This window comes from Tenrec ecaudatus, chromosome 16 (genome assembly GCF_050624435.1).
Source record: "Tenrec ecaudatus isolate mTenEca1 chromosome 16, mTenEca1.hap1, whole genome shotgun sequence".
Classification (NCBI taxonomy): Eukaryota; Metazoa; Chordata; class Mammalia; order Afrosoricida; family Tenrecidae; genus Tenrec; species Tenrec ecaudatus.
This window is the reverse complement of record NC_134545.1, coordinates 352232-375637: the sequence shown is the minus strand read 5'-3', so window position 1 is coordinate 375637 and position 23406 is coordinate 352232. Positions and strand designations below refer to the sequence as shown.

The following is a 23406-nucleotide window of genomic DNA, read 5'->3' as shown; positions in this document are numbered from 1 at the left end:
CCCACGAGGAGACGCCAGGGGGCTGTCTGCTAGTTTCGGCTCACCAGGCTTGCAAACCAAGTCCTCATTGCCGTGGCAGCTGCTCTGCGCAGGGCAGCAGAGACCTATTTCTACCCTCACCCAACAGACCTGGCACAGGAGAGGCACACCTGAGTCACCTGCCTGGGCCAGTAAGACTGGAGCCAGGGCGGGACGGGGGGAGCTGGGGCGGAGCTGCGCGGGCAGCGAGGCGCAGGGTGAGCCCCGGCTCGCAGGGGTCCGGCTATGGCCGCGGTGGAGCCCAAGCCCCCAGAGACAAGTGCAGCACGCCGCCTGGCTCGCGGCTGCTGGTCGGCGTTCTGGGACTACGAGACGCCCAAGGTGGTGGTGGTGAAGGACCGGCCCCTGGGCGTAGTGTACCGCGCGGTGCAGCTCCTCATCCTGCTCTACTTCGTGTGGTACGGAGGGCGGGGCAGGGGGCCGTGGGCTCCGCTGGGCAGGGTCCCTGGGGCAGAACTCTTGGGTCCTGCTCCCCCTGGTCACCTGCCCGTTCCCACAGGTACGTGTTCATTGTGCAGAAGAGCTACCAGGACAGGGAAACCGGCCCAGAGAGCTCTGTCATCACCAAGGTCAAGGGCATCAGCATTTCCGAGCACAAAGTGTGGGATGTGGAGGAGTACGTGAAGCCCCCAGAGGTGCGGCTCTCCCTGACCTAACCACGCCCCTCCCACCCCGCCTGGCAGCCCCCGGTGGCCCAGAAGGGGTGGTGAGGACTGTGGCCCCCTCCCCTCTCTGAGCAGGGAGGCAGTGTGTTCAGCATCATCACGAGAATTGAGGTCACCCCCTCCCAGACCCTTGGAACCTGCCCGGAGGTGAGGATGAGGCTTCCAGGGGTAACCCTAGGGGTGGGGGCCTGTCTATTCGAGGCCAAACCAGCCCCTCTCCCACAGAGCATCAGGGTCAGCAATGCCAGCTGTGACTCAGATGAGGACTGCAAGGCTGGGGAGCTGGACATGCTGGGAAATGGTCTGTGGGAGCCACTGGGGGCAGGGCGGGGGGCAGAGGGGGTGGCCTGTGGTCACTTGGAGTGTTTGCTGCAGGGCTGCGCACCGGGCGCTGTGTGCCCTATTACTACGGCCCCTCAAAGACTTGTGAAGTGTCCGCCTGGTGCCCAGTAGAGGATGGAGCCTCTGTCAGGTGAGTGTGGGGATGGGGGAATGATACCTGGGCCCCAAGGAGAGGGAACAGAGTCTGTCTGTCTCCCCAGCCAGTTTCTGGGCAAGATGGCCCCCAACTTCACCATCCTCATCAAGAATAGCATCCACTACCCCAAGTTCCGGTTCTCCAAGTAAGACTGGATGGGGTGCCTGCTGGGAGCAAGTGTGGGGAGGGGCTTGGGCATCCTCCGGGCTCCTGACCCCTGCCCGCTCTGTTCGCTCAGGGGCAACATCGCCAGCAGGAAGGACAACTACCTGAAGCACTGCACCTTCGATGAGCTCTCCGACCTTTACTGCCCCATCTTCAAGCTGGGCTTCATCGTGCAGGCGGCGGGAGAGAACTTCACGGAGCTGGCCCACAAGGCCAGTGGGCTGCTGGGGAGGACAGGCTCAGGTGGGGGAGCAGGAGCCCTTCCAGCCCCGAGCAGGCAGAGGAAACCCAATCGGCTTGAGCCACTGGGTGTGGGTGGCAGCTGCTGAATTATTGACACCTGGTGTTCCCAGCCAGTCGCCAGTGTCCCCTCAGGATCCCCCGAGGGCTCACGGTCAGGGTCCACCCTAAACTTAGAACAGGGCCCCTCCTCTGCAGGGTGGGGTCATTGGAGTTATCATCAACTGGGACTGTGACCTGGACCTGTCAGCATCCAAATGCAACCCCAAGTACTCCTTCCGGCGGCTCGACCCCAAGCACGTGCCCGCCTCCTCCGGCTACAACTTCAGGTGTGCGCTGCCTCACAGGTGGTCCGCCAGCTGCCCAGTTGCCACACTGCACTCCCCACAGGTAGGGTGGGTGGGCACGGGATCACCCCTGACTTCTCTCCATCTGCCCACCAGGTTTGCCAAGTATTACAATGTGAACGGTACCACCTCCCGCACACTCATCAAGGCCTATGGGATCCGGATTGACGTCATTGTGCACGGACAGGTGGGCAGGGCCTGGGCTGCTCTCCGACGCACTGACCGGCCCCTCGCACCCCATCCCTCCATTGACTAGCCCTTCACACTCTAACCTCCACCCCCTCACCCCCCCCCCCAACTTCTCTGATCGCACGGGCATTAGACTGGCAGGTTGGGACAGGGCAGGGTGCTCACGGCCTATTCTCCTAGGCAGGGAAGTTCAGCCTGATCCCCACCATCATCAACCTGGCCACGGCGCTGACGTCCATCGGGGTGGTAAGGACCTCTGGGGCGGGGTGGGTGGGGGCTGGCCAGGCCCTGAGCAACATCTCTGCTGGCCCAGGGTTCCTTCCTGTGCGACTGGATCCTGCTCACGTTCATGAACAAGAACAAGGTCTACAGCCACAAGAAGTTTGACAAGGTGTGTACACCGCCGAAGCAGGCTACCGCCAGCTGGCCTGTGACCCTGGCCCTGGTGCTGGGCCAGGCCCCTCCCCCAACCCCACATCACCCATCAGGCCGGCCACCCAGCCCTCCCCCGGGACTGGGCAGCTAGCCAGCTCTCTGCCCGGCCCAAGCAGATGGTGGATGGTCCTGGCGCAACTGTGGGACAATGGTTTTCTGCCTCCGAGCCTCCCCAGCAGGACCCCAAAGGTCTGGCCCAACTCTGAGCCTCCGATAACCCACCTTCCTAACACGCTGTGCTGCAGACCCAGGCACGGTGGGAGTTGGCCCCTGAAACCTCAGCTCAAGGCTGAGCCCTGCTCCCCCAGCACCACCAGGGACTCCAGCAATATGGGATGGGTCCTGCCATACATGAACACTGCCCATCTGTAAGCACTAGGACCCGAGGGCCCGTTGGGAGGGCCTCGCCCCAGCCCACCCCCAACCCTCCAGGTCTCCAACAGGAAGAGGCAAGTTCATGTAGAGCTCTTCACCAATCCTGCTCCCCCAGACAGGCCCAGGGCCCCTACATCTCTGCTCCTGGTGAGGGAGGAGCCTGGGCTCTCCATCCTTAGCTCTAGCCTGTCTGTCCCAACCTGTCAAGAGCCTTGTGGCCAGGAGGCCAGCCTATGCTCAGAGCCCATTAAATCAGTGCCCAGACCATCGTCTTGTTTACTGGGGGTACAGGAGGACAACACTGTGGGTGGGTGTCAGCCGGTGTCCTCAGCTGGGATGTGCAAACATGGGCAGCTCATGGCCACTGCCACACCAGCAGCCCTCTGACCAGGGCACTAGTGGCAGTGAGGGCTAAGGCTGGGGCACTGGACCCACCCAGTGCTACCTCAGCCCTCCCAGCCAGGCTCTCCTATAGGAGGCACCCCAGACCCATGTGTGCTGCCCCCAAGTTGAAGTGCAGGGTGAGCTGCCAAGGGCGGGATGTGGGGGACGCAGCTGGCCTCCATGGCCCATATGAAGAACTTGACTCAAACCAGAGCTGGAGGGGGTGGGGGGGCAGTGGGGCCAAGGCGACGGCTAAAGAGGCGGAGAGGAAGGAGCTGGAGCTTAGGGGCTGGCGCAAACCGATCAGGCGGCATGTCATCTGGTTAGGAAGTCCTTGGATGCCGTGGCTGGCGCCTGCCCGGCACAGAACTTGGCTCTGGGTCCTCCCTGGCACTGTGAACAAGGATGGCACTGAGCTCAGTGCACCAGCTCCCCAAGGAGGACCACAGAGGCCAGGAGGCGGGTCCAGACCCACATGGACCCTCCTGTAGCTGTGCCCACGTGTTCTGTGTGGTCCCAGCAACCTCCTCAGTCCACAGGTATTCTCTCTGGGCTCCTGTAGTCAGGCTGGCCGGCTGGCTCTTGCATACAGGGGTCTAGTGTCACAGGTCACCAGGGTCAGTGGCCTCCCACGTACTTGGCTCAAGAGATGTCCAGCTTCTTTTGGGGGAACTGGTTTTTCCAGTTGGGTCCATGCTACAGCCCAGATCCAGGTCAGCTCATGTTTCGGCCCCTCTGAGGCCTCATATGCCCTGTCCTCAGCAAATGGGGCCATGTGTGTAGGACCCAGTGCAGTCACCAGCCCAGGTCCAAACTTCTCAGCTCCAGAGACCCTGGTCCTGCAAGCCAAGCCTGTGCAATGGTCCAGGTAGAGTCCACAGATGGCACGTGGTGTCCCCTGAGCAGATCAGATTCCACCATACCCATCCCTGACCGGCAGCGGCTCCCTTCCAGGAAACTTCATTAGCCCGCTCATCAAGCACAGCCCCCACCCCAGCCCCCGCCAACCCTAATTTGATTTGAGTCCACTCTCGAAGCCTCAGTGCGAGGCTGATGCCGGCTCATCCAGCTGCAGGAACCTCGGGTTTCCTGGGCAGGGGGGTGGCAGACATAGGGGCTCCTTGCTTCTGCTTCCTCAGATGAGGCTCCTCAGATGGTTGTCCTTGTGAGGTACCATCCAGTCAGCCCCGACTCACAGCGGTGGCCCCGCGGATGACAGAACCAACCAGCCCCCAGGCCTGTGCCAGCCTCAGTGTTGCAGCCAGTGTCAACCCACCTCGTAGTCTTCCTCTTCTCCACAGACCCTTGACTTTACCCAGTGCGATGCTCTTCTCCAGGGCCTGGTCCCTCCAGAGAACACACTCAGAGTTTGTGTAGTGAAGTCTTGCCACCCACCCTTCCTCAAAGGGGCACTCCGGCTGTACTTCTTTTGGCTCTCCAGGTAACGCGCCTTTCTTTGGAATGGGCACACACACGGATCTCTTCCAGTCAGTCCGATAGGGAGCTGTCATTCCGATGGGAGCGTCCGGCACTGCATTTGTTTGTGGGAACATCTCGCTAGGTCATCCATCCATTTCGGGAACCTTGTTTTCGCCAGTGCCTCTCGTGCAACTTCGATGTCTCCCTTCAACGGCAGGCACTACCTCTTGAAGCAACTGAGGAGGACTGTTTTCCTTCAGCTTCTGGCGCTTCTGGCCCCAGACCGTGCTTTGCCTCCTGACTCCAGGTGTTTGCACATTTCATATTTTACTTTGTGTCTCGAGCTGCCCTGAGATGTCCTGTCAGTGCTCTTATTTAACCCTTTCTTCCTACTCCTTTAGCTCCTGTATGCTCAAGTGGAAGTTTTCAGAGCCTCTTCTGACATCCACTCTAGTCTTTTTTTCCCTGCTTGTTTTACTGACCTTTCTGCTTTCTTCATGTTTGATGTTCTTGATGTCATCCCACAGCTCATTAGATCTTTAGCGCTCAATGTTCACTCATCAGTGTTCTCTGCACTGACTTTAGAGACAGACAATACATTCAGGTCAGATATACGTACGGTCCTACTTTGGTTCCCTGTGGACTTGTTTTTAATTTTCTCCATCATGAACTTGCAGATGAGCAATTGATGGTCTGTTCCACAGCTGGCCCCTGATCTTGTTCTGACTGATGGTATGGAGCTCACAGATAATAAGCATGTAAGGAAAGGGCAGGTGCAAACTCAGAGTGGAGCAGTGGTCACTGGGTGACCACTCAGGTTCTACCCCTCAGGCTGTTCCCAGGCCAGCCCAGGTCCCATGAGGCACTGTCACTCATGCAGCCGTAAGACGATCTGTGTCTAACAGCTGTCTGTAGCCTCTCTATTTGCTTTTCCTGCCTGCCTTCCGCCAGTCCCAAAGGGTCTGACTCTCCCAGGGACCAGTACAGGCCTGAAGGAATGTGGGCCCTGAGGTTCCGGGAAGCAGGGCCCTGCCCTGCTGAGCAGTGTACACTGAGCGAGAAAGGGCACCTGCAGAGACCTAGCTGATAAAGGAGAGTGTGTGGTGTCTGGGGAGCACCATGAAGCACACAGGTTGAGTCAGTTGAGAACCATTCAAAAGTGGCCATTGAATGCCATGGGGTCCCTGGTGAGACACCCCCGCCCCCCGATTCCCCGCACCCAAGTTCCCTGTTGTAGACCAGGCCGTGTGTGATGGGATACCTTCCCTGGCCCCACTTTGCAGTACAGCAGCACCAGCGCCATCCTCGGTTCCCTGGGGCTACCAGGCCGTCTCTTGCCCCAGTGACAGGGTGCAGGCCTCCAGAACCAGTGGGGTCCAGATGTGCCCAGCCCAGGCCCTCCCACCATGTAGGCCCCACAGCCAATGGGTGGATTCCCCCATCTCACCTGGGCCTCGGGCGCAGGGAAGCTTCCCAGGAGGCAGAAGGGGCTTGGCCCAGGGGGCATGACATTTTTCAACTTTACCCCCAACCCCAAAGAGGAGCAGACAGCAACAAAAGTTACAGTTTTCTATTCAGTGAGGAGGCACCTGCCCCAGGACCACAGTGAAATCCTCTTCACCAATAATAATTTCCCGTAGAGGCAAGTGCCCCTGGCCCACAGCCTGGCTACCACCAGCCCCCATCCTGCCCTCACACCAAGAAGACCCTCTGAGGAAGACAGGCTGCTCTGCGGGAGTGGGGTCCCTAGATGCTCCCTGAAAGCCAACATGCCTGGGTGCCCACCAAGAATGGCCAGTCAGGATCGGACCATGTGGCGTCGGCTAGCAGCATGGGGGAGGGGTCTTCTGCAGTGCCCACTCCAAAGTCTCCAGGAGGTACCACATGCCATAGTGCTGGGCGATGTTCCGGAAGATTCCCATCTGCTCTAAGAAGGCCTGTAGGAGGACACAGCCACAGTAAGACCTGCATCCCACATGGAAGACGCTGAGACTTGAGGGACAGACAGGGGACGTGCTACTGCTCACCGTGGTGTGGATGGTGAGGGTGAAGTCGCCGGCACAGCTGCAGTGGACAGGCATGTGGGTGTCCTTCACAGCGCCGCACTTCAGGCAGACCTGAGACAGGAGTCAGTCAGGATGCAGAGCTGAGGGCACTCGAGTTGAGTGTGCACCCAGACCCTCAATGTCACAGAAGGCCCTCAGCGGGGGGAGTCAGTCACAGACCCTGTGTCCAGACATGTATATATACACCCATGTGTCAACACGCACACGAATCCTCAGGTTCGTGCACACAGACACACGCATTCAGTCCCACGGGCACCTGGACAGAGGCACAGACATTTCATGAAATCCCCCTCTTTGCTGGAGGCTGACTGCAGCGCCACACCCAACAGTCAGGTGTCTCACCAGGTCTTGCTGCATGAAGGCCATCAGCTTTTTCTGTAGCGCTTCCACCAGGGCGGCCTCGATGACAGTGGGGTCATAGGGCTCCTCACAGTTGGAGCAGAGCCACTGAGGCAGGATCGCCCCATCCTGGCAGAGGAGAGACAGGTGGCCCCACAGCCCAGTCCAAGTTACAGGAAGTGCGGGTGTAACAATGGTGCCTGCCCCCCCCCCCCCCATAGGGCGGGTCCCCTGACCCACCTGGGAGAAGGCAGAGTCTTTGCACAGGTCCAGGTCCCGGCAGAAGTTGCAGCTGTGGCAGATGACCTCTGGGAGCACGTAGGAACGGCAAGGGTCTTGGAACTGTGCCTCTGGCGAGAACTCCCCGACACCCACCAGGCGCATCAGGTCCCGGCGCAGCTTGTTGACCTGGTTCGTGATGTTTGTGTCCAGGGACAGCACCTACAGGGCAGCATGTCAGGCGGAGAGAGACACCCCAAGGCTGCTGTCCAGGCTCTCCCAGTGCACCAGCTCCCTGAAGCTCCCAGTGGCCCACAGCTATAACTCACAGCTTCTAGACCCCCTAGATGTTGGGATGTCTGCCGGGCAGTTCCCTGCAAACCCCTCCCCTGCCCCTCTTGGCACCTGCCTCTCAGCCCACAACACACCCAGCTCTTCCATCGGCTGAATGACTCGGGACACTCAAGAAAGAGGGGCTGGGAGGCAGCCCCCTACAAAACTCTTTCTCTGTATTTCTTTTCCAAACAAGGACAGTAACAGAATCCTGCTCAAACTTGAACTCAGAACCTTCTCCAGAAATAACAGCAAAAGCTGTCAGCCACTAAAACCCAGACCCGTGAGGAGAAAGTCTGGTTGTAGAAACCAGAGTCAGGTGACTTGTGGGCAGCAACTGATATAGAGAAACTACCTGGAAGTGGGTGTGGCTACAAGGGCACTCAGAATCTGTAGTATTGGTTGTGAGGCCAGGTGTCCATTAGGGAGGGCTGAAGGCCCTCAGGAGACCACTGACAGCTGGAGGAAGATGCCACCAGTCCAACTCCCAGGAAGGCAGAGACAGTCTGTGGCCCCAAGAGAGCACCTCCCGGCTTAGGCTGGAGGTGAAAACCGGCTCCCTCCAGTGGTGTCGATCAGGTATTGCAAGAGGAATGAGTGGAGGAGAAACTAGTTGATCTCTGGGGGTACAAATGGTTTGTTCTCAGCTGGTAACCCAAAGGTTAGTGGCTGGAAGCCACTGCCCTGAAGAAACATTCCTGGAATCGGCTTCTGTGAGTGTCAAGGCCAAGGAAGCCCTATGGGGCAGTTCTAGGCCTTAAAAGAGGGGCAATCCCAAAAACAGCAGCAAAAGAGCACTGCTCAATAAATCAGCACTGAGGGGCATCTAGAAGGCCCAGGATAGAGCTAGCAAAAGGTTCTTTTTTAATCATTTTATTAGGGGTTCATACAACTCTTATCACAATCCATCCATACATCAATTGTGTAAAACACATCTGTGCATTCACTGCCCTCATCGTTCTCAAAACATTTGTTTTCCACTTAAGCACCTGGCATCAGGTCCCCATTTTTCCTCTCCCTCCCCACTCACTCCTCCCTCATGAGCCTTTGATAATTTATAAATTATCTTGCCCTGTCCGATGTCTCCCTTAACCCACTTTTCTGCTGTCCGTCCCCCAGGGAGGAGGTCACATGTAGATCCTTGTAATCGGTTCCCTCTTTCCCTCATTCACTATGGAAGATTTTCTTGTTCTGATGACAGCAAAAGGTTCTTGAAGTAGTCAATGGCCGCAGTTCATGAGCACACTGGCATGGCCCTTAGTCACCTTTCAGTCTAGAAATAAACTCTCCCAGTGGCTCCATTTCCAGCCACACACAGCCAGTCCTGTGAGAGAAACAACACTAGGGAGACACCCACCCCCTGGATAATCATCCCTGAGAGCCAAAGCACAGCCTTTATCCAAGGAAAAACTTCCGAAGGGCTAGGGAAGGAGCAGATGTGGACAGACAACATACAGGGAGGAGTGGGATACGTAATATTATATTATGTGGAATGCCATCACCAAGATTAAAGCAAAATGTATATGGATTGTTGAATGAAAGACTGATGTCTGATCTGCTTAATAGGCCTTCACCCAATTCATATTTTTAAAAAACGAGTGAGCAATTGAATTGGGAGGAAATGTTGGGCTCTCAGGCAGAGCTCAGGTGCTCACCACTCAAAGCCAGAGAGAGTTTCTAACAAGCACAGTTGTTCCTTCCAACCAGCCCCCCAAAGTGTAGACAGATCAACCCCTGAAAACCAACCCATGCGATTCATCTTAACAGACTAAAGGAGTGGTGAAGAAAGCTTAGGGAGCCCGGCCATCAAAAGATACAGCGTCTGGGGTCTTAAAGGCTTGAAGGTAAACAAGTGGCCATCTAGCTGAGAAGCAACAAAGCCCACATGGAAGAACACACCAGCCTGTGTGATCACGAGGTGTAGAAGGGATCAGGTATCAGGCATCATAAGAACAAAAAATCTTATCACAGTGAATGAGGGGGGGAGTGCGGAGTGGAGACCCAAAGCCCATTTGTAGCCACTGGACATCCCCTTACGGAAGGGTCTCGAGGAGGAGACAAGCCAGTAAGGGTACGATGTAGCAACGATCACAAATACAACTTTCCTCTAGTTCCTAAATGCTTCCCTCCCCCCTCCCCCATCATTATCTGAATTCTACCTTGTAAGTCTGGATAGAGCAGAGGATGTACACTGGTACAGATAGGAACTGGAAACACAGGGGATCCAGGGTGGATGATCCCCTCAGAACCAGGGGTGTGAGTGGCGATACTGGGAGGGTAGAGTGAGGGTGAGTTGGAAAGGGGGAACCGATTACAAGGATCTACCTGTGACCTCCTCCCTGGGGGATGGACAACAGAAAAGTGGGTGAAGGGAGAAGTCGGACAGGGCAAGATATGACAAAATAATAATTTATAAATTATCAAGGGCTCATGAGGGAGGGGAGAGCGGGGAAAATATGAGGACCTGATGCCAGAGGCTTAAGTGGAGAGCAAATGTTTTGAGAATGATGAGGGCAATGAACGTACAGATGTGCTTTACACAATTGATGGATGGATGGATTGTGATACGAGTTGTATGAGCCCCTAATAAAATGATTTTAAAAAAGATAACAGCAAAAAACAAACAAAACGAGGCTAAAGGAGAACATAAAAGACTAGGGGCAACCCGTGTGTGTGTCAGATACATAGCTCCTCAAGGACTTGTATTCAGCATGGTAAGACAGCTGAGTTTCTGAACAAGAAAAAGACCCCAGAAGACCTTTCAATAAAGAGGACATGTGAATGCCAGATTCACACAGATTCACTCAGAGACGCCAACACCGTTAGTCACTAGGGAAAAACGACCAACACCAAGTCTGGCAAGGGCACGGAGCTGCTGGAACGCCATTCCCACAGGGCTGGTGGGAAGCAAAAAGGCGTCGCTGCTGAGAGGACAGCTGGCAGTGTCTCCCAGAACAAGCAGCTTACCATGTGAGTTATACTCAATAGGGCCCTGCCAGCCAGAATCCCTTGTGTGTTAGGGAACGATTCTGCATGTCACACGCATATGGCTGCCGTACCACTTGGGAGGACTTGGTCTGCCAACAGAGATGGGATGAAAATGCTTTCTAACTTCAGACCACACTCTCTGTTGAGTTTTCTTAGTTCTTATTCCTTACACTGGACGTAAGGAGTGACATACGACAGCTGAGCAAAGAAAGAAAACGGTTTCTGGAGTGGCCTGAGAAAAAGCCTGGCTGATTTAAGATCAGTAGAAGCCAATGCCTAAGGGAAGCTCAGATGTGCATAAGTAAGATACAGTCCAGGGGTGGAGACTAGACTATTACATTCGGGTGACCTTTTATTGCACCACGTAACTCCCGCCACACCACCAGCAAGGGTCAGTAAGAAGATGGGAAGATACAGATAGATTCGCCTGTAACTGTAATCAGGGTTCCCTGCTATACATAAAATACTGTATACACTCAAGTGTAGCACAACCCAAATATCAGCCGAGACACCTAATTTTACCACAAAAACTGCATTGAAGATGTACTGAAAAACTCTACTTATACACGAGTATAAAAGTCCACTAAGAAGCAGGAAGTGTGAACTCATCACTGGCAAGAGCCAGGAGTGGGGTGCATCCTCTAGTCCTGACCTTGGGACTGAACTGCATCTACCACCAAGTGAGACATTTCCTTAAACTTTCATGAGCTCTGTGCAGCACCACTGCAATCCAAAGAACCGAGACACAGGAAGGCATAGACTCCAGGGAAGAGCGGGGGGACATGGAGAGGACTAGCATCTTGCAAGAGTTGGATGTTGAATCTCCAATTCCTTTGGACTTGTTTGGTATGAATGCTTAAAAAAGAAATAATTACTGCATGACGTAACCCAAAAATGTCACTCCTGGGTTTATCCAACAGAAAAGGAACCTGTGCGCACACGGACACCTGCACAGGAACGTTTGTGGCGGCTGAATTCATCATAATCACCAACTAGGTGAACAAAGACAACCTGCAGCAGATGAATGGCAGAGCCAAACCCTGGCAGCCTGCTCAGCACAGAAAGGAGGGAGCCACCCGGGTGAACCGCCGCCCCCCATTGCTAAGTGGAAGAGGTCAGAGCTGCCCCACCCCCTCCAAGGCTCTATACTGAACGATCCCACCGACAGGTGCACGGAAAAGGTCAACAACACCGGGAAGCGCAATAGAACACATATGGACAGGTGGTAGACACCCTCTCGTTCACTGGAGGTCAAGCACCACAGCGCCAGCCTCACCGCTGCCCAGCCCTGGCACCCGTGAGGTGCCCTGGATCCCAGAGAGCTCACACCCGCCTCCGCCTCTGCGTCCTCACCTTGCACACGTACTTGGTGAACTCCAGGGCCGGGTTGTTGAGCACCAGGTGTGAACCTGGGAGCTGCGGGAACATCTCTGAGGGCTCCGTCGAGTTCCGTGAGCCCGTGACCTTCTTCTGAATCTTCTGCGTGATGGTGAAGAAGTTCTGGGTGAGCTCATTTGCCACGTAGTCCTGAGAGAAGGTGATCATTCCTGGGGGAGAGGGAGCATCCTCTCGTCTCAGCAGTGACATGGATGCCGGGAGAGGGTCTGGGCTGGACCACCCACGAGTTAGCGTCTGGACCCCATTACTTACCAGGCAGAGCCCCGGCCGTGGCCTCTGTCTCCTGGGAGAATTGGCTGGCCCCTCTCCTCTTCACAGGGGTGCTCCCTGGGACACTGCGCCGCAGCTCCTCCTTCATGCTGTGGTACACAGCCACGATGTAGGCTGTCGGGAGGAAGAAGCGGAGTGCCAGGGCGGGAGGGGCAGGCCCCAGCCTGGCTGACACCCGGGGTGGGCTGTGACTCATTGCTGCCTGTAAAAGGGGCATCGAGTCTTGAGAGAAGCAGACAGGACCCACAGTGCAGGCCCGCATGGACACGCGCGTCCCTTCTTCACGGGGACAGCGAGAGAGAGAGAATCCAGCAGGGCCAAGCGGAGACAGTGTAGGGGCAATGCTCCTTGGACACTGGGGGCCATACGCCCTGAAGGAGGAGGTCCAAGGGCAAAGGGACAAAGGCAGAAAGCAGTCACAAATCCAACCACCCGCCTCTACTCCCAGAGGGTGTGGGGCACGTCTGTCTGTTCAGTTGGATCTCAACCACTGGCCCTAGTACCCAGCGCGTGGTTGATGCACTCCGTCTCCTGGAGAGCTGACCACAGACACGAGAGGGAGGTGCAGGTATCTCACAGGAGGGAGCCCTCAGAATGCTGGTGGCAGTAGCTTCTACAGCCCCTTAATCTATTATGTGGGGAGCTTATCTGGAGCAGAACCGAGAACCTCCAGGGCCCAGTCTGGAGTGGTCCTTCACCCAGAGCTCTTGAGGTGGCATAGAGCCATCGTTCCAACACAGGCGGCCACGTCAGGTGCCTCAGGACTGCACCTTACACATTCACACCAAATGCAACTTCCTTTGGCTCACCTTCACACAGCCGGCTGCATCACAGGCAGCCCTGGGCGGCACGTCCGCACAGCTCACCTGAGATGATCATGAGGAAGTAGCTTTGGCAGGAGGCCGCCTGAGGCAGGTACTGTAAAATGTTCCACTTGTTTTCTAGTAAGTCCTCCACTCTGGCTTCCTCTAAGCTCTCCTCCACCTCCTCATTGTCGTCGTCCTCCTCCTCGTCCTCCCCTTCTGGAGATGCTCGCTGCTGCTGCTGCGGCAGAGGTGAGTCTGCTATGGCTCCGCTTCCCTGCTGTGTGCACAGATCCCCACCTCCACCCGACACCTTTGCTGGCTTCGTGTTTGCTCTGAGCCCTCCCCGTGGACCCGAGTTCTGTGTTTGTGCACGGTCTTTCCCTGCCGTGCTCACTGAGGGGCTGCAGGGGCCTAGAACAGTGCATGGTGCGTGATGGCCAAGGTGAGCACTGGCCCTCAAACTCTTTCTGATTCCACACCAGGGCTCCCCGCCACGCGGATCTCATACCTGCCCACGGTGGGCGCCCGGGGAGACTTTCCCTTTGATCCCCCCATAGTTAGCCGGGTCCATCCAGAGAAGAAACTCCCAGCACCGAGAGAAAGAGATGCTCAAGGAATGGAAGAGCTCCTTGGAATGGATGCTGCAACGGAAGCCACACAGGAGCAAACATTGGTCATCATTGTGGGTGCAACACTTGCGGCCCTCCTTTTGCCAAGCCTGCTCTATGGCCAGACGGCAAGCCTGCCGACCTTGTTAGGCTGTGGCCGTTGCCTGTGGGTACTGTGTTCCTGCGCTGGCCCACCCAGGCACTTGTCAATTCGTCCCAAGTCTCAACCAGGCCCTCTGTGAGGCTGGGCGGGCTGCACCCTGGGGACAGACTGCCCACCTATTGGTGATGTACTCCACGTAGGCCAGGGCGTCCTCTATACGGCGCTTCTTTGTGCAGAGGATAATGCGGTTGAAGTTAGCATACACGATGGACGACCCCAGCCGCTTAAACTCCGCGATGAGCCTGGGACACGAGATGGGAAGTGGGGTCAAGGAGCCACAGGGGCACTGGGGCCTCAGAGCACCTGGAACAGCTTTGAAGGAGCTCTGCTCCACCCTGACGTGGAAATCCCATCCAGCTTGACACACAGGAAAATATCAATTCTGTGTGGCCTAAGAGAAGCCAAACGGTGACCAAAAGAGCCAAAACCATACACGTCGCATCAAGGAAAAGCAGAGTCGGCTTCACAGAGCACAAATCTAACACGGGTCACGCACTGCAAGCAAGAGCCCCGGGGTCACGGCATTGCAAACTGCCTGATGGCCACGGGGCTCATCAGGGCCGGTCAGTGCGGGCCACGGGGCTAATCAGGGCCGGTCAGCACGGGCCACGGGGCTCATCAGGGCCGGTCAGCGCGGGCCATGGGACTAATCAGGGCCAGTCAGCGCAGGCCACGGGGCTAATCAGGACCCGTCAGCATGGGCCACAGGGCTGATCAGGGCCGGTCAGCGTGGGCCACGGGACCAATCAGGGCCGGTCAGCGCAGGGCTGATCAGGGCCGGTCAGCGCGGGCCGCAGGACTAATCAGGACCCGTCAGCGCAGGCCGCAGAGCTCATCAGGGGCGGTCAGCGCGGGCCCCAGGGCTAATCAGGACCCGTCAGCATGGACTACAGGGCTGATCTGGACCTGTCAGCGCGGGCCACGGGACTAATCAGGGCCGGTCAGCGCGGGCTGCCCGCAAGGCTCTTTGTGGCACACAGCTGGCAGGCCTTCCTTCCTTCCTTTTTGGTTTAATAGATCTTTTGTTTTTAAATCATTTTATCGGGGGCTCTTACAACTCTGATCACAATCCATACATACATGTTTGTACCTTCATTACCCTCATTCTCAAAACATTTGCTCTCCACCTAAGCCCCTGGCATCAGCTCCTCATTTTTCCCCTCCCTCCCCACTCACCCTTTCTCATTTACCCTTGATAGTTTATAAATTATTATTTTATCATGTCGTACACTGTCCGACGTCTCCCTTCACCCACTTTTCTGTTGTCTGTCCCCAGGGAGGGGGTTATATGTAGACCTCTGTAAGGCCTTCCTTTCTTACAGCAGCTGCCGAACCCGCCACAGTACAGACACCCCGATCCACAAAACCATTCCTCAACATGTCGTCAGTCCAAGGCTGGACAGAGCCTGAATGCCCACCCGTCCAGTTCACCGCACATGGATCTCCACGGCACAGGACTAGCTCCAAGCGCAAGGGCACAGCCGGAAAACACTAACAATGCCGTGTGCAGAAGACGGGAGAGCACCTGCACGCTTCCCCAGCAGTCTCTGGAGGAACACGGACACACACACACACACACACACACACACACACACACACACACACACACACCGACACAGAACTGCAGTGGCAGCTCGGGACTGCTTCTAGCTGGAGGGACCATTCGCCAGAGCAGAGTGCCTGTCCAAGGGTGACCCCATGGCTCTGGAACAGACCGGCAGTGTGGCCAGGAGATGACGGCAAGCCCTGCCCACCACCCGGGCTGCTCCGACTACTCACTGCAGAAAGAGTTTCTTCATCATGCTGTACAGGGTGCGATGCAGGGCAGGGTCGTGGAGCAGGGAGGATGGGGACCGCAGCCACCGGTAGAAGTGCATCACCTGGTTGTCAGCGTAGACATTGTGGTACTGTGTGATTTCCTTCACCCAGCCCACCACCATGCTCTTCAGGACCCTGGAAGAGATGCACAGGTGCCGCCAACACTGCTCCGTTGCCCGAGGTGATGCACTGGTGCTTTCTGCGCCCACCTCCCGCACAGTCCTGCCTCAGCACACCGTGAGCGGCTCCACGCTGGGGGGAGCTGGACTCGCACAGTGCCTGGGTGGCCATGGGTGGGGCTGTGTGCCTTGAGTCACGTGCTCAGAGTCACGGCCCATCCAAGGACCCCCACAAACCAGACAATTGAGGCCACTCTCCTGAGACACAACCCAGGCCAGCAGCAGCCTGACCTCCAGATCTCCTGCCTGCAGGACCACTGGCTGAGACAACTCACCGAGCCCTGCAGGGACTCACAGGTTCTGGGTCTGCCTCACCTCTTCACATTCACTGTGTCGTGCTCAGCTCTGGTGCCCTCGGCTGATTCTAACTGGGCACCTGGAGCCCAAGGAAACGTCCCAGTGAGAGGAGGAAGGAGGGGAGGGATGTGGCAGGCGCCCACGGTACCTGAAGGTGCTGGAGCACAGAGCCGTCTCATCATAGCTGGCAGGCATGCAGGCCCCCTGGTTGCCCATGATCATGTCCTCCAGGGAGGCCTGTGGGATGGCGTCGAAGCTGATGCCCACACTGGCCGCCCCCTCCATGTCGTTGACACGGTGTGACTGCAGCACAGTGTTGACAGCAAGATTCTGGACGTCCAGCTCGACGCACACTGCACAGAGGATGCTGCTCACTCGAGCCCAGGCCACCAAGATCCGCCCGCCCCCGCCCGGCCAGCCTCTGCACCTGTGGAGTAGCAGCCCGAGCTGTTGATCTCCACCATGGTGCGGTCGTCCAGCTCCATGACCAGGCGGCTGTCATCCGCCTCCCTGCCGCCCAGGTCAGGCCGGGATGTGGGGGACAGCCACAGGAGGTGGCTGTGGCGCTGCAGGTGGCGAGCAAAGAAGAGGTCGGAGCCGAAGGTGGAGATGTCCTCTGGCAGGTTCCCCACGGGAATATGGAAATACCTGTGCCGAGCAGAGATGCCCAGAGTGCTCAGGGCCGGCTGCCACAGGAGCCGTCCCCAGTCCCCCCAGCTCAGCAGCAGCCATGGAGACATCTCACAGAGCAGGTAACACTTACCTGCTCATCTCAAAGGCCTGGGACAGGCAGGTGTCCAGGTGGAGGTAATGGCGGATCATGTGCCGTGCCCCTTGGCGCTGCCAGTCCAGGACCGCGTAGCTGACCTTCTCGACCACCCGCACCGGCACCAGGGGGAACTCCTCCAGCACCGGGACCTCGCTCACCAGCCGCCTCAGCTCCCAGCTGGACTGCACGGCAATCAGAGAGGGCCCCCGGCGCTCCTCCTGGCACAGGGAGAGGGAATCCCGTCAGCACGGGACCAGGGAGGACAGGAGGAGCAGGCAAGGCCTTGGGCAGGGCAGGAGGCGGTCAACGGGGGCCCTCAGGTAGGATGGGGGAGGGAGGGGCAGTGGACCAGAGGCCCAGGGAGGACCGCCCCACAGCCATGTGGGTGTCTCACTTTGTATGCCAGCAGGAGGCGCTGGATGGCTCTGCAGATGGTCTTCAGGTCTGTCTCTGCTCGAACCTCAAAGGTGTGCTTGGGGGGAGGCAGGAAGTCGGGGCCCAGCTGCTCCAGCAGGAGCCCGTGCTCCGAGGAGTACATGGTGCTGAGGCTGGGCATCTGGTTGCTGCGGACCTGACCCCATGAGACCCAGAACACTGGTCAGCCCACACAGGGCGCAGAGCAGAGGGGGCACACGGCGGGGACTTCTGCCCTGGGCCGGCCTGAGATTTCTTTCCCCCGAGCACCATGTACACCCACACCTCTCCCACTGTCCGACACTCGGTCCACACTCACCGTGTCCAGCACAAACACAGATGCCCTGCGCTGCGTGGGGAAGAAGACCCCAAAGAGTGCCTTGTGGCCCTGCAGGTGGTGATACAGGTAGAGGTGGCGGATGCTTCCTGTGGAAAGACAGGCTGTGACCCCGAGTCTGCAGGAGGCAGTGCTGGTCATAGGGGGAGCAGCCAGCACCAGCCCTACCTGGCTCCAGGTAGCTGAACTGGGCCAGAGAACGCATCTCCAGGTGCTCCAGGGAAAAGGTGTTTACTTCCAGGCCAGAGAGGTGCTTCACCAGCTGCTTGTTGACCACACACAAGCAACCGAGCTGCACAAGGGCCCGGAACAGCAGCGGCACCTTGGGAGAGAGACAGTGAGGGCCTGGACCATGGGTTCAGCTCGCCCAGGAGACACAAGAGACAAGCTCTGCCGGTGGGCTGTACGCACCTGAGTCTCGTAGACGCCCTCGATGTCGGGGGAGGACAGCTCCGTGTTGATCTTGTTGATGTGCTCCTGGTACATGTCCTCAGGCACCGAATACTCGTACAGGTTGTGGACCACAGTGGATCGAGGCAGCACCCGGTTCACCTGCGGACACGGGGTGGCGAGGGTCCCTACACAGCTGTTTCAATCCCCCACAGCCTTAAAACCGACGTGCCAGTGTCTTTTCTCCAGAAATCCCAGTGAGAAACGGCAGGAAGACGTTTAAGAAAACTGTGGGGCTGGAGGTAAAGAATGAAACTCCCAGAAAGCATGAAGGTGTCAGGAAGGTGAGACATTTTTGGAAACGCGGCGATGGGCTCACACAGCTGGGGAACGGGCTGGCTCAACAGTCACTTCCTAAAAGAGACTGCAGGAAACCCTCCAACCCAAAGACAGCTCACCTCTAAGCCCCCTCCTCCCTCCTGTGCTGAGCCTGTGACGCACAGGGCAGGCTCCACCTCCAGACGCGTCTCCTGAGCCCCACAGTCTGGAGCCCTAGATGACCCGCTCAGGGCACATGCTCCCTCCACCGTCTCCCCTCCACACTCCTGCCCGCCCTCCCTTCACCCAGCCCTGCCCTTGGAGTCAGCCGCAGGAGCTGGCCTTGCCAGGCTGCCCTACCTTACGACAAGAGGGCCCTTCCTCTGCCTTTGGCACCTGCTTGTTCACATAGAACACTCGAGGGATGCTCAGCTTTATGCAGTGCAGGTCGCTGCCTATGACGGCCCACAGTCTGAACAGGCCCGGCTGGCTGGTCTCGCTGATCTGAGCACAGAGCACATCACACAGGGCCGCGCCTCATCAAACCCATGAGCCTGCCAACAGGGCCACACTCACAGCGCCAGCACGCGGCCCACTGTGGGGCCGCGACCCTGCCCCTCTCCCGCTGCACGGCGGCCTGATGGTGGGCTCCTGGCATGGAGAGCAGGGAGGGGCTGCCCCTGCATGCACCTGCACTATCTGCCAAGGTTGGTCCAGGATGCTGCGGGCGGTCCGCTGCAGGAAGCTCCCCAGCCCCGTGGCAGGGCCCTCTCGGCGCACTCCAGCCCGCAGTGTGTCCTCCGCACCCTCGTGGCGCTGCCTCTTCCTGCGCGCCAGACGCTGCCGGGCCTGCAGCTGCCACTTCTTCTTGTGGAAGCGAAGCCACACCAGAAATTCTTTCTGTGGGTGAAGGGCCGGTCAGTGGGAGAGGGCAGGCTCGCGAGCCAGCAGGTACGACGGCCCCGCAGACAGCTTTCCCAGCAGCTCGCTGCTTGGGCAGACAACCTCCAAGGTCCCCTACCTGGGTGGTTCCCAGTGGGGGGGGCTGCCCCAAGACCTCCTGCCAGGACACCGCCAGCTCCTGGGAGTCCTCCTGGCTCTCCTCCAAGAGGACCCGCTTCCTCTTAGTGACCACAGGAACTGCTGCACGTGGGGGCTTTGCAAGACCGATGTCCTCCATGTCGGGGGCCCTGGGGCTCGGGCTGCCCTCAGGAGCCTGGTTCATCATGACCTGGGAAGGGCCAACCGAATCTCAAGAGCCGACCCCAGGACTCTACTGTGAGCGCCCACTCGGACATGGGGTGAGGTGTGTGCACAGGTATCTGTGCGGGGAGACTCGTCCCCAGTGCAGAAGCAGAGTAACCCCACTTACCCAAGTGCCTGCCACTAACACGAGGCAGGTGCTGACTCTCATATCTGGTGCACAAATCCTGGTACAATAGCATCCTGCTTGTCCCACCGCCCCCCTCCCCGCCCCCCTCCGCGCCCCCCTCGGTCTCTTCCTTCTCCCTCCTTCTGCCAAGAGGCGGCCTTGACCTGAGAGCAGCACCGGCCATTCCTCCTGGTCTACACTCGAGCGGCTTCTCCAGGAGGCCCTGGGCGGGCAAAGGGCTGAGCACCTCTCTACTGGTCAAGAGGGGGGTGGTTTGAAGCCGGGCAGAGGTCCTCTCGGAAGACAGTCTGCACACGAAAGGCCACAGCCTTGAGAGACCCCGGAGCAGCTCTACTCTGCACAGGTGGGGCCGCCATGTGTCTCCGTGGACCCCAAGGCCACCAGTAACTACTTATCCACAAACAGGTGCCCTGCACTTTAAGCAGACACTAACAGCACAACGCCTGTACCGACGGAGCCGCCCACCCTCTCCCTGGAGGCCTGTGTGTGCCATGCCAAGGCCTTGGTCATATATGGACCTCTTTGTGGGCATTCAGTCTAAGGCAGTGGTTCTCAACCTTCCTCACGCCGTGACCCTTCCATACAGTTCCTCGTGTGGTGGTGACCCCCCAACAATAAAATTATTTTCATTGCTACTTCATCGCTGTCACTTTGCTGCTGTGATGAACCGGGCGACCCCTGTGAAAGGGTCATTCCACCCCCCAGGTCGGGAACCGCTGGTCTAAGGACTACGGTCCCAGCTGATGAGGATGTAAACCAAGAAGTCACCGAGAGAGGGGGTCTCCCTCCCAACATCCAAAGCTCATTCCAGTTATTCTCACCCTTCCCATGTGAGTTAGGATCAGCATTTCAGCCAGAGAATACACCGGGCAGGCGTTTTGGTAACTCCATCGGCTCTCATGCACTGATCTGGAGCAAACACCCGGAGACCCGATGTTGCGTGCTTTCCTTCATGCACATGGACAGGGCTCTCTCTGGATTCAGGTGACTGTCACAGGGCTGTACCATCTGCCCCACCCGGGACTCCACTTTTGTCACCATGGATTCACTCTCTGGCACACTGCTTGCTTCTACTGTAAACAGCATTTTGCACAAGTATTTCCTAATCCCCCTAATGTGTAAGAAACTGTAAGTTTTGTGCAGTGGCCTTCCTTGTCTCAGCAACGTCCCATTAGTTCACACAAGGTTTGCTCTCTGTAGTGCACCTGTCAGCTATTGCAGTGTCTCGCCTTCTTCCTAATCCTTAAACTTCTCACTTCTGTGTCTGGCCTAGCTAGGAGGCGCGCCTCCGACCTCCACACGGTGTCGGCTGACTGAAACCTTGGCCGTCCTCCCTCGGATCAGCCAGTGCGCTGGGGCCACGGGAGCCTGCTCAGCTCTCCCGCCCGTCTGTTACCTGTCTCTTGCCCTCCACGACAAACAGCTCGCTGATCTTCTTCTGCTTGTAGGCGTCGTTCTTCTCCAGCAGCTTCTTATGCAGCCAGTCGGGGTGTCTGACTCTGGGCACCGGGTTTTTCACCTGTGGGAGACACACCGTCAGGGGCCCTGTCGGGCCGCCTGGGGGTTGGCCCAGCCCGTGTCCCCGGGCGAGCAGCCTCACCTGCTGCAGAGCTGCGGGGATCGTGATGATCTTCTGGATGGCGCTCCCCAGCCGCTCGATGTAGTAGTCCCAGTCCAGGATCTGAGCGGGCGGGGGCCGTGGCCGCAGGGCACAGCAGAGAAACAGCCAGAGGCTAGCGTCACTCTGTGCCCGGTGTTACGTCCACATCCCCTTACTGGTTCTGTGCTGGGGGGCGCCCATTCCAGAGAGGAGAAAAACCGAAGCTCCAGGCTTCCCTATGACCAGAGCCAGCACTCCCACCCTGGGCACTGGAAGGGCCTTCCTTGCACCTGGAGTCAGTAGCCTGCTGCCTCAGTCACTCGTCAAAGTCACAATCGGGAAATGACCGGTGCTGTATCCTGCTCCGTGTTTCCCTCCCTGAAAGCCTGGGAGCAGTCAGGAAACTGGCACTCACCATGCGGATATCAAACTCCTGCAAGGACGAGCTCTTGAGCCACTTGCGGAGAAAGTGCTTCCTCACCATTGGCTCTGCCTGGAAGATGGCCAGCGGGATGGCCCTGGGGAGGAGACACACACGCTCGTGGGCCATCTATCTGAACAAGCTAAGTGTCACCTGCTCCATGGGGACACACGGCCAGCCTGTGACCTGCCTGTTCCTTAGAGCTGCCCTTTCCTGCGAACAGCACCCTGAAGCGGAGCCCGCACCAAGGCACTGTGCAGCACTTCGCTGGATGGCAGGCCAGGGCTCACCGCACCAGCACTCTGCTGGAGGCCGGCCTTCAGTCTTTAGCCACTGCTGGCCCAAGGCGATGGTGGAATTCACGCCTCCCACCCAGGGACCTGTGCTCGATTCCCAGCCACACAGCTATCCATCTGTTGTTAGAGGACTAAGTGGGCTGCGACCATGCCCACTGGGTTCCAGCGGTGCTTCCACCAGCACTCAGACAGACTGGGAAGGCCCAGCGCTCTGCCTTTGGGAAGGGAAGTAGGTCTGCTGGCGTGCAGGTCTCTGGGGGTCGGAAGAGCGGCTCGCTCACCTCTCCGTGACAGGCGAGCCCTCGGGTTTGCGGGAGATGATGTATCGGCAGCTCAGTCCTGCATCCTTGACCATCTGGTCGCCCAGGAACTCAGCCAGGCGTTTGGCGGTGCTGATAGAGGTTGACTTCTGCTCTCCGTAGTCCTCTAGCTTCCGAGACATGGAGCGGTTCTCTGAGATGAGCTCAAACAGTTCCGAGTCTGGCATGTTGGCCGCCTAGAGAGAGGCAGACAGACAAACAGCACTGCAGAGGTGGACGCAGATCAAGGTCCTCATTTTGAAGGGGCTGGCTGACTCTGACCAGTACGCAGCAAGGCTGTGCACAAAATGCCAAGAAAGGCTGATGGCACCGAGGCCACTAGAAGAGGGACTCTGGTGGCTGCTCCCCCAGGGAGACGAGGATGTGGAGAGAGGGGCCAGAGGAAGGCTGAGAGGGTGGCAGAAGCGACAGTAAAGAATGTTCCCCCAGAGCGTTGCCACTGCAGACATTGGGATCACATCAGAATCGGCTCATTAAGCTCTGTGTTCTGGCTGCTGCGAGAGGGGGCAGGTGAGCCTCACCTTGCTGTACAGCACATCCAGCCAGTAGTCGGCCACCTTGGCCACGGAGCCATACACCTCCTCCAGCGTGCTGCCTTTGAGGAAGGCCTCGAACACCGAGGACTGGAAGATCTTAATCAGCTGCAGCTCGCCCCGCCGTTTGACCTCGAAACCCTTGAGCTCGGCCAGGGAACCATCCTCGTTGAACACAGCGTATCTAGGAGCCAGGGAAGTGGACACTGTGCCAGCTACGCTTCACTCCCTCTTTGCCACCATCAGGGGCCAGCTGCCCCCCCCCCACCCCACCAGATTCACGCTCTGCGAACATGACCGTGATTTAAGGACCTGCAACCCCAGAACCCAACAGAGCTGGTGACCCAGTGTCTACCTCTCTCCGACTCTGAATCAATCAACCAAAAAGAACAACA

At 57.9% G+C, this 23406-nt stretch overlaps 2 protein-coding genes across 3 annotated transcripts in view; one reads left to right on the top strand and one right to left on the bottom strand.

Annotated features, from left to right (window-relative positions):
• The first annotated feature begins 264 nt into the window (after positions 1-264).
• P2RX2 (purinergic receptor P2X 2) lies at positions 265-2764 on the top strand. The gene is made up of 12 exons (XM_075534615.1): positions 265-437; positions 539-674; positions 780-851; positions 930-1005; positions 1080-1176; positions 1247-1327; positions 1421-1559; positions 1786-1916; positions 2031-2121; positions 2304-2369; positions 2437-2611; positions 2646-2764. The coding sequence occupies exons 1-12, from the start codon at positions 265-267 to the stop codon at positions 2762-2764; spliced, it is 1356 nt and encodes a 451-aa protein (XP_075390730.1).
• A 3527-nt stretch (positions 2765-6291) lies between these two features.
• POLE (DNA polymerase epsilon, catalytic subunit) overlaps positions 6292-23406 on the bottom strand; it is a 36587-nt gene continuing 19472 nt past the window's right edge. The window contains exons 25-49 of one of the 2 annotated variants that reach the window (XM_075533395.1): positions 23000-23195; positions 22440-22654; positions 21857-21959; positions 21442-21522; positions 21238-21360; positions 19470-19679; positions 19139-19348; positions 18809-18952; positions 18152-18292; positions 17909-18062; positions 17723-17829; positions 17384-17560; positions 16984-17207; positions 16648-16868; positions 16369-16573; positions 15706-15879; positions 14043-14168; positions 13664-13796; positions 13216-13393; positions 12332-12463; positions 12035-12228; positions 7382-7582; positions 7145-7270; positions 6764-6853; positions 6292-6673 (exon numbers count right to left, since the gene is read on the bottom strand). In XM_075533395.1, the coding sequence (XP_075389510.1) occupies positions 6560-6673; positions 6764-6853; positions 7145-7270; positions 7382-7582; positions 12035-12228; positions 12332-12463; positions 13216-13393; positions 13664-13796; positions 14043-14168; positions 15706-15879; positions 16369-16573; positions 16648-16868; positions 16984-17207; positions 17384-17560; positions 17723-17829; positions 17909-18062; positions 18152-18292; positions 18809-18952; positions 19139-19348; positions 19470-19679; positions 21238-21360; positions 21442-21522; positions 21857-21959; positions 22440-22654; positions 23000-23195 (3979 nt within the window). In that variant the 3' untranslated portion in view covers positions 6292-6559. The remainder of the gene's footprint in view (positions 6674-6763; positions 6854-7144; positions 7271-7381; positions 7583-12034; positions 12229-12331; positions 12464-13215; positions 13394-13663; positions 13797-14042; positions 14169-15705; positions 15880-16368; positions 16574-16647; positions 16869-16983; positions 17208-17383; positions 17561-17722; positions 17830-17908; positions 18063-18151; positions 18293-18808; positions 18953-19138; positions 19349-19469; positions 19680-21237; positions 21361-21441; positions 21523-21856; positions 21960-22439; positions 22655-22999; positions 23196-23406) is intronic. The other variant, XM_075533396.1, reaches the window with a different exon arrangement.